At 45.0% G+C, this 15,016-nt stretch overlaps 3 protein-coding genes across 4 annotated transcripts in view; 2 read left to right on the forward strand and 1 right to left on the reverse strand.

Annotated features, from left to right (window-relative positions):
• Window positions 1-1,478, reverse strand: part of LOC118424818 — a 3,371-nt gene extending 1,893 nt beyond the window's left edge. For both annotated transcript variants that reach the window (XM_035833616.1, XM_035833615.1), the window contains exon 1: window positions 654-1,478. In XM_035833616.1, coding sequence (XP_035689509.1) covers window positions 654-1,313 — 660 coding nt within the window. In that variant the 5' untranslated portion in view covers window positions 1,314-1,478. The remainder of the gene's footprint in view (window positions 1-653) is intronic.
• The window catches only part of LOC118424803 (zinc finger protein 665-like), a 1,044,319-nt gene that overhangs the window by 96,780 nt on the left and 932,523 nt on the right, over window positions 1-15,016 (forward strand). The window lies entirely within an intron of this gene.
• Window positions 1-15,016, forward strand: part of LOC118424824 (formin-like protein 2) — a 1,075,906-nt gene that overhangs the window by 69,092 nt on the left and 991,798 nt on the right. The gene's annotated exons all lie outside the window — the stretch shown is intronic.

Raw genomic sequence — 15,016 nt, forward strand, 5'->3', positions numbered from 1 at the left:
AGACACAAATAAGCGTCAGACTATGATAGGTACTATTCAGACGGCCGTCTTCGGTGTCCAAAGATAAATACCCCAACAGTTTCGCGTGACATAGACGTACTTCAATCATGCGTATCAAATGCGACAGACTAAAAGCAGACATGTCAGCAAAAAGGCCATACAATACTTCCTGGAGGTGTGAGGTTCCCGAACTCTCGTTTATCATAAAAAGTATTCCTGTTTCCTATATCTTAGCATCATTTGAGTTTGGATCGGAGCTGGTCCTAGGGCCAACTCCGATCGGGGTCTCTCCTAGTAGAATCGCCGATTTTCCTAGGAGAGATCCCGATCGCAGTCTGATTCCAATATCTGAGCATCATATGAGTTAGGATCAGAGTTGGCCCTAGGAGAGACCCCAATCGCAAACTATACTAGTAGAATCGTAGATTCTCCTAGGAGAGACCCGGATCGGAGCTGGCCCTAGGACCAGCTCCGATCGAGATCTCTCCTAGGAGAATCGACGATTCTACTGGATCGACATCTCTCCTGTGACATATATATGTAAATCAGTAGTTGCATTTAGTGTAGGACTCAAGGAATAATACTTATCTATTAATAGTGAGTACAACGTTTGTTACAAATGACTATACTAACAAAAAAACAAACAAACAAACCTGGTACGCGCTGCGGAACTCCGATGTCATCCTGGAGGGTAGTCGGGAGAGGAGACTGGGCCCCACACCTAGAGGGACTGGGCTAACACCACTCTCCACCGGTGCATTTGGTGCAGTAACCGAGAACGTCACAAACGGTTGACAGTCGCTTGGTGCGGTCTTCTGTGTTTCTCCTGGCGTTGGGAAGTAAGAGGAAAGCAGCGTCCGGATGGGCATGCTTCGACGCTCTTCTAATTCCATGCGTAATTTTTTCTCTGTCGTCATGTTGTGTCGTCCGTCGGCAGTGAGGTCCTCAGACGTGAAATAGAACTCGTAGGAGTCTGTAATCCGATGCTTCTTCAGCAGGTGGGTTTTCATGACGGCGAACTCGTTCAGCTTCACACTACACAAGAGGCAGTGCAGTCTCACAGCTTTGTCCTGCCGGTCAGAAGAATAATGTTTTGATGACGCCGGACTAACTTGCTTCCGTTTCACGCCGACTTTTCGCTTTGTTTCCGCGTCGTTGGCATCTTCGTCTGCGTAATCCTGCACGACCCTGGCGGTGAAGAACGACTCGTCGGATTTCCTTATCTGGTGCATTGTCAGAAGGTGGGACCGCCTGGCCGCTAGCGTGGTGCTCTTCAGGTCCTCCTTGCACAGGTTACAGTTGAACTTCATCATGATTCTCAGCTTTCCGCTGGGTTTTCCCTGCGGCGCGGTGGCCGCAGATGTGTCCGGTGGGGCTGAAGTTGTTTGGGCCTTGTTGGAGGCGCTTGTTTGTAGGTTTGTGTTGTTTGGAATTTGTGCAGTTTTTCCAGGCTTTATTCTTGGACTGTGGGTTGAAGTGGTTTTTGCTCTGTTTGATGCACCTGTTGGCAGACTTGTTTTGTCAGGAATTTGTGCTGTTGTTCCAGGCTTGCCAGATGGCTCTGACTTGTCTCGTGGACCTTGGGTTGAAGCTGTACTGGCTTTGTTGCAGGCTCCTGTTTGCAGACCTGTGTCGTCTGTAATTCGTTCTGTCGTGTCCGGCGGTTCGATTTTCACAACTGGAGCTTGGGTTGAAGTTGTGTTGGTTCGGTTTGATGCGCCTTTTTGCAGACTTGTGTTGTTGTGAGTTTGCTTCTCCGTGTCTGGCGGCTCCACTGTGTTGGTTTGGTTTGATGTACCTTTTTGCAGACTTGAGTTGTTCTGAGTTGGCTTCGCTGTGTCTGGCAGTGCCGCTTTCACAGCTGGATCTTTCTGGTTTTCTGTTATAGCAGTTCTGTCGACGGTACAGGTGATGGGACACTTCACCTGATGTTTCACCTTAAGATGAGAGGAGACGTCTCTGTACACATCCATCTCCTCCTCACAGAGCCGACAGATGAACTTTGCCCTCCTGCTGTTGCTTGGCAGGATCTTGGAGCGCACCAGTGGAGGGGTGTTCGAGGTTCCTGGAATAGTAGTACAAGTACATGGAGTAGATGCATGTATGGTAATCTTGGCTTGAGCTTAGACTCCGTTGCAGTCTTCGGAATGGGGCTGGGTTTTTTTTTGGGGGGGGGGGCATTGGTCCGCGATTGTTGGCTGGGTCTTCGTCTTCGGAGACGGGGAAACTCGCTATCACGACAAACTCCCTTCCTCCGCAAACTCCCTTTCCCGGCACAAGAGAGCCCAGCCAACGTTAAAATCGTGGACCAACACCCATGGACACCATTCACCCACCCCCCATCAAAAGAAACCAAGCCCCGTTCCGAAGACTGCAACGGAGTCTAGCTTATGTAAATGCATGTGATACTAACAAACATTAACAATCACTTTCTAAGTTTTCTAAGGAAACCTAAGGAAAAGAAGTCTGAAAATCCAGGGTAACTGTGCCCACATAATTCTGCTTATAAAATGGCTGCTAGCTGCTGTCAATCGAATTTGGTGGGTGACAGTTGAGGGCAGGTTGAATGCCCCTTTGGAAGGTAAAAAAAGTGGTTGCTGGTTGGGGAAGACAAGTGGTTGCTTGGGAGGGGGTCTTAACTATGTAAAAATGGACGGGACTGTTTCAACGTGTCCTCTGATGGCAGGTGGTTGTTTGGACAGGTTTCACTGTAGGAAAATGGTTTAAGATTTATTCTCTCAGACAGAAGGAAACTACAAGAAACATACAAGTACATTTTTTGTAAACATACGCCACTAATATCTCTATCTTAATTACTTGATGGTCAACATGTATATATATATATATATCACTGGGGAATTTGGAATTCTCCTAGGGGAGATGGTAATTCCAATCTCCTCGAGTCTGGAATTCTCCTAGGAGAGATTGGAATTCTACCAGGACAATCTTTGATTCTAACAGGAGAAATTGTTTAGGGAAAATAGTTATAAGTGACTCAATTTATTATATTGTATTCCACCTACCAGTTCTAGTATATAGTGAAAATAATATACAAATGTATCATCAAGGCTCGAAATAGTAGGTAAAGCAGGTAAAACTGGAGCTGTGCAGGTATTTCTGATGTCTACCTGCACCTAACCTGCACTGGTCTGTGTACTGGGTATATACAGGTTAGTGCAGGTAAAATTGGAGCTGTGCAGGTATTTCTCATGTCTACCTGCACCTAACCAGCACTGGTCCATGTACTGGGTATATACAGGTAAGTGCAGGTAAAACTGGAGCTGTGCAGGTATTTCTGGTGTCTACCTGCACCTAACCTGCACTGGTCCATGTACTGGGTACATACAGGTTAGTACAGGTAAAATTGGAGCTGTGCAGGTATTTCTGGTGTCTACCTGCACCTAACCTGCACTGGTCCATGTACTGGGTACATACAGGTTAGTACAGGTAAAATTGGGGCTGTGCAGGTATTTCTGGTGTCTACCTGCACCTAACCAGCACTGGTCCATGTACTGGGTTTATACAGGTTAGTGCAGGTAAAATTGGAGCTGTGCAGGTATTTCTGATGTCTACCTGCACCTAACCTGCACTGGTCCATGTACTGGGTTTTATACATAAATATCATATGATATAGGTGTGTATGGATTATTACTAACTGCATCCACTGTTACCACCTATTAAGTATTAAAAAACTGGTTCCTGAACAATTTTAGTATAATCCATACTTCCTAAATTCAGAGTGTTGCAGGTACAATTTGTCTGGTGAAGGGAATTTTTTATGTTACCTGCACCAGTACTAGTGCAGGTATGCAGAAAAAAAGCATTTCGAGCTATGATCATGATCGTTGCTTGATTAATACTAACCTGTTGAGTTGTTGAGGATCATCTACCCTTTTTTTTGTGGAAAAATAGTTAGTTATTATATCATATTCTACCTACCGATAACGTTCTTGTCTCAAGTGGCTTTCCAGGTTTGTATAGGGAAAGAATCTTGCACGGTATCATTACTAAGAATATAATGCTGAACACCCTACTCTTAGACAAGAAGACATATGGATGTCTGTCTTTGTCCTTCCTTGTTTTTGCCAGTAACTTTCTCCGGTAGCTTTACTAGATGTAATCAAAATTCACCGATTCAAGCTAGCGATACTCGTCGCCATTGCCGCCTAGTTGTATGTTGCATGTAAATTTTTCAAATTGCACGTAAAATTTTTGCCAACTTGCAATTTTGCATGTAGCAAAAAAAAAGTATTTCGATCCCTGTATATACACATGTATCAAGATTGCCGCTTCATTAATACTCACCTGTTGTGTTGTTGAGGACTTCTTTCATCATTTCTGTCTCTTCTGATGTCTCCTCTGTTTTTTCCTCCTCCCCGCCAACGAACCTGGTGGTCAAGACAGGCTTGACGAAGTCCTTGACTTGGTGCGTCAAGTCAAAGTGGGACATGTAATGTGAAGAAACTTTCACTCTCGCCTGGCACAGGTGACACCACAGGTCATCTCGCCTGCCCGGCGCCTTTCTGTCGGACGCGGGTATCAAAACCGTGCCGACGACCAGAGGTGTCCGCGGTACTTCGGAAGGGTTTACATCTACATGCTGTGGTCCTACAGGCTGGTCTCTGTTGGCAGGGGGCTGGGGTGTCTCTCCTCGCTGTGTTACGGTGTAGAATTTCTCGAAGCAGCATGTCGCGTGGTGCACATGCTTTAGATGACGCTGCATTTCACCTGCCGTTCTGATGCTCCAGTCTTTCTGGCCGCACAAGAGACAGTTTAAACGGAACATTGATCTATCCGGTCCGGCACTACAGTCTACCGACTTTTTTTTAACGCCTGGAGACGAAACATGCGTCTTCTGCTGTGAGATGAGCTCCTGTATTGTAACGGTGGTGAAGGACAAGGGACCTGTCCTCTTGTTGTCGGGAGGCTGTTTCACATGTAGGTCTCCTCTGTACGTGGTTCCTTCTAGAATGGTGTAGCATTCTTCGTAGTGCTGCGTCACCTTGTGGTTGTCGCGGAGATGGGTTCTGATGTCATCGAATGAGGTGATGTTCAGATCCAGTTGGCACAGGAGGCAAAAGAACCGCACAGCTCTGTTCGAGTCATTTCTTGCCTCCGAACTGGGATGTTTCTTACAAAGGAACTCTCCCACAGTTTTGCGCTCTGCACTGGAGCTCATGCCAACACCCTGCTGTGAAGAGGGTTGAGGTTGAACATGGGAAGGAGCGCTCTTGCTCGTATTTTGTGTTGCAGCAGCGGACGTCTCGGAGGTGTTCGGGGAACAGTTCAACGGGCCCGTTTTCTCTCTTGAGACATCAGAAGGCTCGCGTGTGTCCCCTCCGTCCATCCTCCCCACCGTAGTGGTGTGCAAACCATCAAAGTACCACGGCACCTCGTCCCACTTCTTTTGGTGAAACCTCATCAGGTGAACCTTCATGCCTATGTTAGTTGTGATATTCAAAGTCTCTCTGCACAGCCCACAGTTAAACCATTGACGTGTGTCCTGGGTTCCATTGTTTGTGCTAATCTTGCCGACATCCTGCTCTGAAATAAGCTCCAGGTCTGTTACAGGTTGTGCTTGTCTGGCAATGGAAGTCTTGGTTGTGACAGGAGCGTTCGTAGGGTCTGTCTTCTCATTGGTGACGCAAGAAAGCTGCTCCCCTTCCACCACATACGTGTCCACCTCACTGTTATAGTACCTGTGGTAGGAGTGCATGACCTTGTGCTTCACCAGCAGGTGTAGCTCCATGGAATCGTACCGCCTGATGTACAGATTATCGTTACACAAGAAACACCGCAGCCGAGAGGTTCCCGTGGCGACAGAATTTGCATTTAACACCCCCTCCGACGAAACGTGCGCTGTGGTATCGCTCGAAGGACCTGCTTCCTCCCTTGTGTCATTAGGCTGCAGCTGTGCGTCTGATCGCCTGCCCACAGCAGTGTAACTGTAACATAACTCAGTGTTGGCTGTTACCTGGTGGCTGTACTGAAGATGGGCTCTCATCCCTGACAACGACGTGGTCTTACAACCGTTCCTACACAGACAGCAGGTGTACCCGTACTTCCGTTTAGCTCTTCTCGCCTTCCGTCCAGCCCTGTTTGGCGCTGTTGTCTGCGACCGATCGTCGCCGTCTCCGAAGACTTCGCGCTGCATGTACAACAAGTCGTTCAGCTCAGTGTTCTGCCGACTCTTGATGTCTCTCAGTCTTACGCTTCTCCTCTCAGAGACTCCTTGCAAATCATTCTCCCTCGCAGTCTCGGTTCCTTCGTCCACACATACCGGTTGATGGTTTTCTGTCGGCAAGTCTACATCCATGGGTACTTCTCCATTGGCACCTTCTCCTGACACACTCAGAGTTTCCTGCTCCGTCTCTGAGGTGCAGATGATAGTATCGTCGTCAGAGTCGGAAGGTTGACTACCTGTCTGGTCAGGACTTTCCTCTCCATGGTTGTCCCGGTTGTGGGCATCCTCTTCAGGTAGCGACGTGACGTGAAACAACACATTTAAATCTACTTCGTCCTGTGGGTCTTGTTGACTTTCAGGGGCTTCCTTAGCATTCTTGTCTGCGAGGCTTAAGCTTAAGGAAAGGATGTAATCGCTGCTGGTGCTGTTGTCTGGATCAGATTCCATCTCAAGACATTCCTGATTGTCCTCTTTTTCTTCTACTTTCCTCTGCATACTTGCAATGTTCTTGTCTGTATTGTCCAGTTCGGAGGCACCGCTGTCTACACCTGTACTTTTGTCGGACACAGATTTGCTAACATCTTGGACAACGTCTTCCAAGTCTGGTTCTATCTTTATTATCTTTTGCCGGCCTTTCAAAGCTGAAGCCTCTAAGTCGGAGTCACAGGTAGCCACACTGATGCCATTGTTGGGAACAGATCTTGTCTTATTTTGGATCATCTCTTCTGCTTCTATCTTTATTTTTTGCGTGCTGTTGTCTGGCACAGGGTTTGTCTGCTCCTGAAAATCATCTTTTGGTTCCACCTTTATTTTCTGCAAGAGCGCCATATTTTATTTCATCTCAACAAGCAAAATAGAACCAAGTTGTGGGTTAAGTCTTGTTCTCCTTGTTGTCTTGAACCGGTTTCTGTGACATCAGGACAGGTGCCTATATAAGAAAGCACACCAACAGCATGTCATGAGTACAAAAAGTTTATCAAATGAGGTAAATCACATTTGATTTTAATCTGGAAACTGCAAAAGTTGTGACACTCAAAATCAAACTCAGCACAAGCTCTTTCACAGAGATCAGAATGCATGTGCAGCGACAGGAATTCTAGGTAATATGTCAAAGGGTAAGGCCCCGAAAAACAAAATTCCTTGTCTCGGTCATTGTTTTGATTTGCATAACAATGTCCTGGCGGCTTTTCTTTCCTTTTTCAGGGTTTTACCATTGACATATTACCTAGAATTCCTTTCGCCGTACGTGCATTCTGGTCTCTGTCAGAGGGCTTATAAATCTGCTTTGAGATATAATTAATGAGTCATCTGAAGAGGACTAAGCCATTTCTTTTTTTTTTTAATTTTTAATTTTCAAGCAATATTTATGTTATAACTTATGTGTAACGGGGGGGATCCAATGTCCGGTTACTGTTCTAAGTGAATGCGCATGGCTTTTGTCATCGTACATTTTACTGAGAACCCATAAAAAACAAGTCAAGATCTTGTTAACAACCATATAAGTGTGATTGAAGCTGTGCAGACATACATTTCATTTAACGGCAGCAACTACCGATCTGTAGTTAGATAGCGCGCAAAACTATTGGCAGGTTTTGACTTTCAGTGGAACGTTCTAACACAAAAAGGGAGTCCAAACTCCGATAAGTTAACAACCAAGCCATCTCTGTATATTTTTAAGCGTCATATGCATGCAAAATAACACTAAACTTCTGCAGTACTATTTTTTTGTCACAAATATATGCAATATTTTGAATTACGCTGCATATTTAAATACGTTTAGTTACAAGGTTTACCTCTCACGGCGAAACCAACCTGTCGCCAAAAATGAAAATGGCGGCACATTTGTTTACATCTGCCTGTGATTACACTTTTTCATTTTCGGCTTCTTAATTTCCCGCTTCAACCTCGTTTTAACAGCAGAAATGACTACAGGATTTCTTTAGTCGGTAGGGATCGATTTTCTTGAATGATTGGTACTCTACTGACGAGTTGACTAACTCCATCGTGTTGGGCATCGCTCGGCTTCCTTCATAGGTGATTGGCAAAGATGGCGGGGGTGACAGGGCCGTGAACATGCGGCATAATTTAGCTCCGATTATCCAACTATAAAAACAAAGACACGGCATAGCTGTGCTTCTTTAGGAAGTCTTATAGATATCCTTCTCATCTGTGGTGGTATTTTTCACATTTCGTATTTGACGATGAATAGTTTAAGAGTTTCCCTGGCCATGTTCTCGATAAGTTCGCTCGTCAGCATGCACGGAAGGCGTCAAACTTGTGTACTTTTTTCAATCGTTATCTGTTGGGGATTACCAACTTGGACACATACTCTGACTTTTCAGATATTTACAACAAGGTTTAGTCCATAACAAGTTGTACTTATCATGTGCAGACACTTATGCATATCTCCGCAAAAATGATTTTAAAATCCTACCGGAGTTTGGACCCCTACCGGACTTTGGACCCCTCCCGTTAACTTTATACGCTTCAATACTTCTACTTGCTTTAAATCACTTTCTGAAACCTGAGCTCGATGCATGTAAAGCACGTTGTGTTTTCAGTTATTTCGCATGCGCTAAGCATTCGCAAACCTTTAATTTGTCTATTTACCGGAATATAATAACGCTGTGGCTATTGACACACTCAGTGTGCCAATAGCCAAACAGGCTATTGACACACCGAGATTCCAGTCAGCCAATCAGAGCTTGTAACATGCCTTTACGGCAATATTTTACACAAGCAATAATTAATTAGACATTGTTCGGAAGATTAGACATTGGAATCTTTGAATCTTGGAATGAACGGACGTATTCAAGTTATGCCCTACATTTGGGTACCTGTTATTACGGCCTCTATCGTGTATGTTTGGCGTGGCGTAGTGGTGAAGAGCGTTGTCCCGGGAAATCAGTTTCCAGCTCCGACCCGGTTCGAGTCCGTCCCGGAGATTCAATTTTTCTTATCCCTTTTTAAACATCCCTTTGATATAAGAATATTTTATATAGTAACAACTTTTAAAGTTTCTGTTAGCATCATAAACCAAAACTAACACTGACCACAGAACATGTCATAATTTTCGGCCGTGTGGTTCCGGCGCTATCGGCAGCGACTCGGAAGAATATTTCTTTCACATTAAAAATAATGGACTCCGAGGTAAAACAACAACTATAACTTCGCTTCCCTAGTGATATAAGTTTTGAGGCCGCAAATTCTCCAATACGGCAGGAATTTGTCAGTAAACACAGCTGAAAACGTGTTCCTGACCGATCCAACATGGCTGCACATGCGGTGACAGTAAAACTAGCTCCCTATATAATAGCAGATTCCGATGTTTAAAATTGTGCCGTAAACACGTGAAAAAGATCGTATTTTGGGTTGATAATTGACACAGGATGCCATTTGTATTTTTCAGAGTGTTGATTGTCAAATATAATCGTAAGATTTCGTCATTTTAGTGGTTTCTAGCACTGGGTGTGTCGATAGCCTAACAGGCTATCGACACACTCAGTGTGCCAATAGCCTAAACAGGCTATCGCCACACTGGGTGTGTCAATAGCCTCGCTCATATAATAAATATGGTTCTGTTTGTCTTCTCTACTCTAAACAACCCCCCTCCCATATCACATCGGGTTCGCTTAAAAGGCTGGGCTGTCTACCAGGCCAGGCTACCTGGCCTGTCTACCTGGCCTGGTTATCACGTCAGGCTACTCAGATCCCCCCATTCATAGCCCCATCATGTGGCACTCAACCAAAATAGCTGATTGACAGGCATAGTAATTGCTAATCTTCAACACTGTCAGTGCCCTGAGGTTTGCCTGTCCACTGGCTGGACCCTTCGGGAATGTGTCTGGTAGGCCTTCCTTGCAGCTGTCAGGAACGCATTCAAGTACTATACCAGTACTGTGTTCGGTAAATGCTTTAGGGTGTTAGACCTAGAAAACAGAGGTCCTGGGTTCAAATCCTTTGACATGTCACAAAATCTGTGCTGTTAACAGTACTTTCCCCACTCTTACGTCTTAGAGATTATTGGCAGTGGAAGGAGAGGATTGGGCTCTGTCCTGGACACAAAAATTGTACAGTGGATAACAATCCACAGCCTCAAAAATGCTATGTGACTACTAAGATTTTATATGTCAACATGGCATACTAGCATAGAGAACAAGGAGGAGGTACATGTAATTGTACCCCCCTTGGTCAGTACAAGTTTAGCTTTACAGTGAGCAAGTGATTTATGCTCTCCCATCTTGTTGCACAAGCTGAGTTTCTGTTCTAGAAGATAGATATTCAATAAAGAAACAAAATTCTGTTGCTGGCAAGCCCATTCTTACACACACACACACACACACACACACACACACACACACACACACACACATTTACACACACACACAAACATACACAAACACAGTGCTGATACTTGTGTTCCTGACATGCTGCAAGCAAGGCCTCCCAGACATATTCCCGAAGGGCCCAGCCAGTGGTGCCACTGTGGTGGACAGGGCAACCTTGGGTCACTAACACTAGCAGGGTTGGAGATCAGCAATTACTATGCCTGTCAATCAGCTATTTTGGCTGAGTGCCGTATGATGGGGCTATGAATGGGGGGATCTGAGTAGCCTGACGTGATAGCCAGGCCAGGTAGACAGGTCAGGTAGCCTGGCCTGGTAGACAGCCCAGCCTTTTAAGCGAACCCTATCACATCTGCTTGGACTTCACCGTGCAATTTTTGGTGCGAAAAATAAGACTTTAAACTTACCGTGTGCAGAGATCAAATAGCCATAACCTTTATAACTGCATCTTTTACCTACTTAAACATAAACAAGTCCATAAAACGTCAATTTATTGTTTATTCCGGACGATTTTCGCGTATAATTTTTCGCTCTGGGCCGTCCTGATTGCCGCGCACGGCATTGTGGGAGAAAACGCTGACCTACCCACAATCCTCCGCGCTGACCTTTCATTGGAAACAACTAGAAACTTCCGGTTAGGAAGAGAAAAAGACGTTTTTATTTGGTTTTGTGCGGATTTAACCGTTTTATCTGGGTTTCCCATGGCGCACACGGATGTTCAGGGCCTGGTAGCCCGGCTGACGAACCAGGCGTCCGAGAACCAGGCGCGAGTCGGGTGCGCGAAGTGCGGGTACACGGGACATCTCACGTTCGAGTGCCGCAACTTTCTACGGGCCAACCCCACACAGGTACGGACGGTGGGGAGGGGGGCGGTGGGGCATGGGTGTTTCTGTTCAGATTTGCACATGTGCTGGTGTGGAATAGATCAAGGAGGTTCTTTTTCAACCTCCTTGAATAGATAGATAGGGGACAAAGTTCTGTTCATCTTTAGAATTCCAGCAGTAGGTACATCCCTATGGATGCACAGGATGTGTTGTTTCGATTTGCATAACAATATCCAGAGTTGCTTTATGTCTCACCTTTGACATATTGTCCATTATTCCTGTCTTTACACATTTGCATTGGAAATGGTGAACATGCCCACTAGTATTATGACTCAATTGTGTCAATTGAAATTTGACATAATTTATTTAAAAAAAGATAAACTGTTTTCCTGAAATTTGGGAATTTGTAAGAAGAAGACCTGTGTGTAACCCGACCGACTAGGCTTGACATGTTAAATAGTACATAATGGGCCTTCATATATGTCATCATCATTCTATAATTGTACTGTACCTCATCTATACTGGTAATGGTCTTTCCAATTAACAACTTTCCGTCTGCCCCATTACCCCAGGACATCATGCTGGATGTGAGCAGCACCAGTAGTGAGAACAGTGAGGAGGAACTTGGCTCCGAGGCACTCGCTAAGCGCATGGCGGCGGCAAAGAAGGACGCGGAACCCAAAACCAGCGGCGACAAGAAGAAAAAACACAAGAAACACAAAAAGTCATCCAAGCACAAGAAGAGGAGGAAAGACTCCAGCTCCGAGTCGGATTCTGAAGACGAAGAAAAGAGTAAAAAGAGGAAGAAGTCTTCAAAGAAGTCAAAAAAGAAACACAAAAGAAGAAGGCACTCCAGTTCATCAGACTAGCCGACTTTTCTTTTGTATGGACAATTTCCATGTGGCGTGCACATGTACATCAACAATGGTAGAAGCATCAGAAACTTTCCAGAGCATGTACGAACATTACTGTCCCTTTATCATTGTTCAAGTCCAGAGGTTTTTTAACGTTTAGCCTGCTTAGGCACCAGATGGACAATTCGCAAATGTTACCCTTACAACAATGTGTGTAGTCTCAAAATGTTGGAAACATTCAAGTGTTTTCAGGGCAGATGTTGAAGAATATTAGTATTAGTCCCTGTATCATTGGTCTATAGGTTTGGCCCCAGCCTGCTAAGGTAGCCCTTTGGGACCAACTTTGTATTGGTTATAGTAGGGGTCGAAATACTTTTTTCTGCCTACCTGCACTGGTGCAGGTAACATAGAAAATTACCTGCACCAGACAAATTTTACCTGCACCACTCTGAATTTAGGAAGTTTTGATCAACCTAAAATTGTTCAGGAACCATTGCTATTTTTTCTTTTATACTTAATAACATTCAATGCAGCTAATAACAATCCACATTACATTTACACCATACGACGTTTTTTAGACACCAGAAACACCTGCACAGCTCCAGTTTTACCTGCACTAACCTGTATATACCCAGTACATGGACCAGTGCAGGTTAGGTGCAGGTAGACACCAGAAATACCTGCACAGCTCCAATTTTACCTGCACTAACCTGTATATACCCAGTACATGGACCAGTGCAGGTTAGGTGCAGGTAGACACCAGAAATACCTGCACAGCTCCAATTTTACCTGCACTAACCTGTATATACCCAGTACATGGACCAGTGCAGGTTAGGTGCAGGTAGACATCAGAAATACCTGCACAGCTCCAATTTTACCTGCACTAACCTGTATATACCCAGTACATGGACCAGTGCAGGTTAGGTGCAGGTAGACACCAGAAATACCTGCACAGCTCCAGTTTTACCTGCACTAACCTGCATATACCCAGTACATGGACCAGTGCAGGTTAGGTGCAGGTAGACACCAGAAATACCTGCACAGCTCCAATTTTACCTGCACTAACCTGTATATACCCAGTACATGGACCAGTGCAGGTTAGGTGCAGGTAGACATCAGAAATACCTGCACAGCTCCAGTTTTACCTGCACTAACCTGCATATACCCAGTACATGGACCAGTGTAGGTTAGGTGCAGGTAGACACCAGAAATACCTGCACGGCTCCAATTTCACCTGCACTAACCTGCATATGCTGGTGATATTTCGAGCCCTGGTTATAGGGTTAGACAGAAATGGTATTTTGTGAGTCAGTCATCTGTAAGGGAGGTTTTTGTGGCAAGGGACCATTTATACCAATCTCCAGGGCCATCAATCTATGTATAAAATTACAGGATAAGGGAGAAATTCTTTGTACACAACCAGTGGGTACTTACATAGCTTACGTTTTGATGTCTCTCAGACACCTTCGTCAGAGCTTCTAACTGGAGTTCTGCTTCTCACCGCTATATGTAGCCGATGTAGGTGGCGCTTTTGCGGTGAGAAAACAATCCCAAACATGGCTTAGTTTGTATCCCCCCTCGTCCCCGCTATGAAAGTACCCACTGGTTGTGTACAAAGAGTTTCTCCCTTATCCTACATTCTACCAACCTGACGAAACTATTTTCGGAAATATAAAATTACAATAAAAGTCACATTTATCTGCATATTAAGCATGATCTTGTAGAACTGTGACTGTTCACGCCAAGCTGTTGTTAAAAACTAGACAAAGACCAACAATTGCCTCTTTGTTGTTCTTCCAAAGTTGTGAAATGTAAAAAATTTAAATAAAACCATCATTACATTTCTGACAGCTATCGTTGTTGAAAGTACTTATACTAAACTGGATGCTACACTTGCGGGCTCATAGTTAGGTGGAAAATCCAGCTTTTGATTCTGAACTGACAAAAATTGTTCCATATGTCACGGACATGTGGCGCATCAGTAGCAATTGTGCTTTTCCTTTGGCAATAAAGGTATTTTGGGATTTTATCCGATTAGAACTCATTCATTCTTCAATCTATAATTGTCTCTGATGGTGCAGATAGAACAACACAGAAACACAAAGTCAAGGCATTACTTAATACATGTATTACTCTTTGAAATCAGTCTCGTCCAAACCAACACATCACCAGAAAGTTTAGAGGCGACCATTAGGATCTGATCTGGGATGTCCCTGTGGCTCAACTGGTAGCAGGCTCACTGTTGATATCCTTTTTCCAACTGGTTGTAACTGGGAGACCTCGGTTCAACTCCTGGAAAGGACATCTTGGTTGGGGCTGCACCTGTCTTTTTCCTGGGGCAATTACTGTCGTATTGAGGTCACCTGAGTGGCGCCGAATGGCAGCTCGCTCCAGACACTGCGACAGTCGTATTGAGGTCACCTGAGTGGCGCCGAATGGCAGCTCGCTCCAGACCCTTGCGATTTAGCCCCGCCGATTGTAAGCTCCTCGCAATTCAGCCCCTGGCTGCAAAGAGTGAGTAGTCGGCCCAGCCAATAACAATAACAAACAAAAATGGGGATCCCGTGTTCAAGGAGGGGCCTCGAGCACGTTTACATGTAAGTGGAAGGGCTAGGAACGGTGGACCCCTCTCTGTAAAAATATACCTGCTGCAGAAACAACAAGGAAACTTACTGCAGTTCTCTATGTGCCACTGGACACTACAAGGTCAGTGCTCGAAATACTTTTGTCAGCCAGGTTGTCCAAGTGGCAACCTGAGTCAAAAGCCATGTTGCGCCATCAACATTTCAGGTTGCCCCGCTTTCAAGT

The sequence above is a fragment of the Branchiostoma floridae genome, chromosome 10 (assembly GCF_000003815.2).
Source record: "Branchiostoma floridae strain S238N-H82 chromosome 10, Bfl_VNyyK, whole genome shotgun sequence".
NCBI lineage: Eukaryota > Metazoa > Chordata > Leptocardii > Amphioxiformes > Branchiostomatidae > Branchiostoma > Branchiostoma floridae.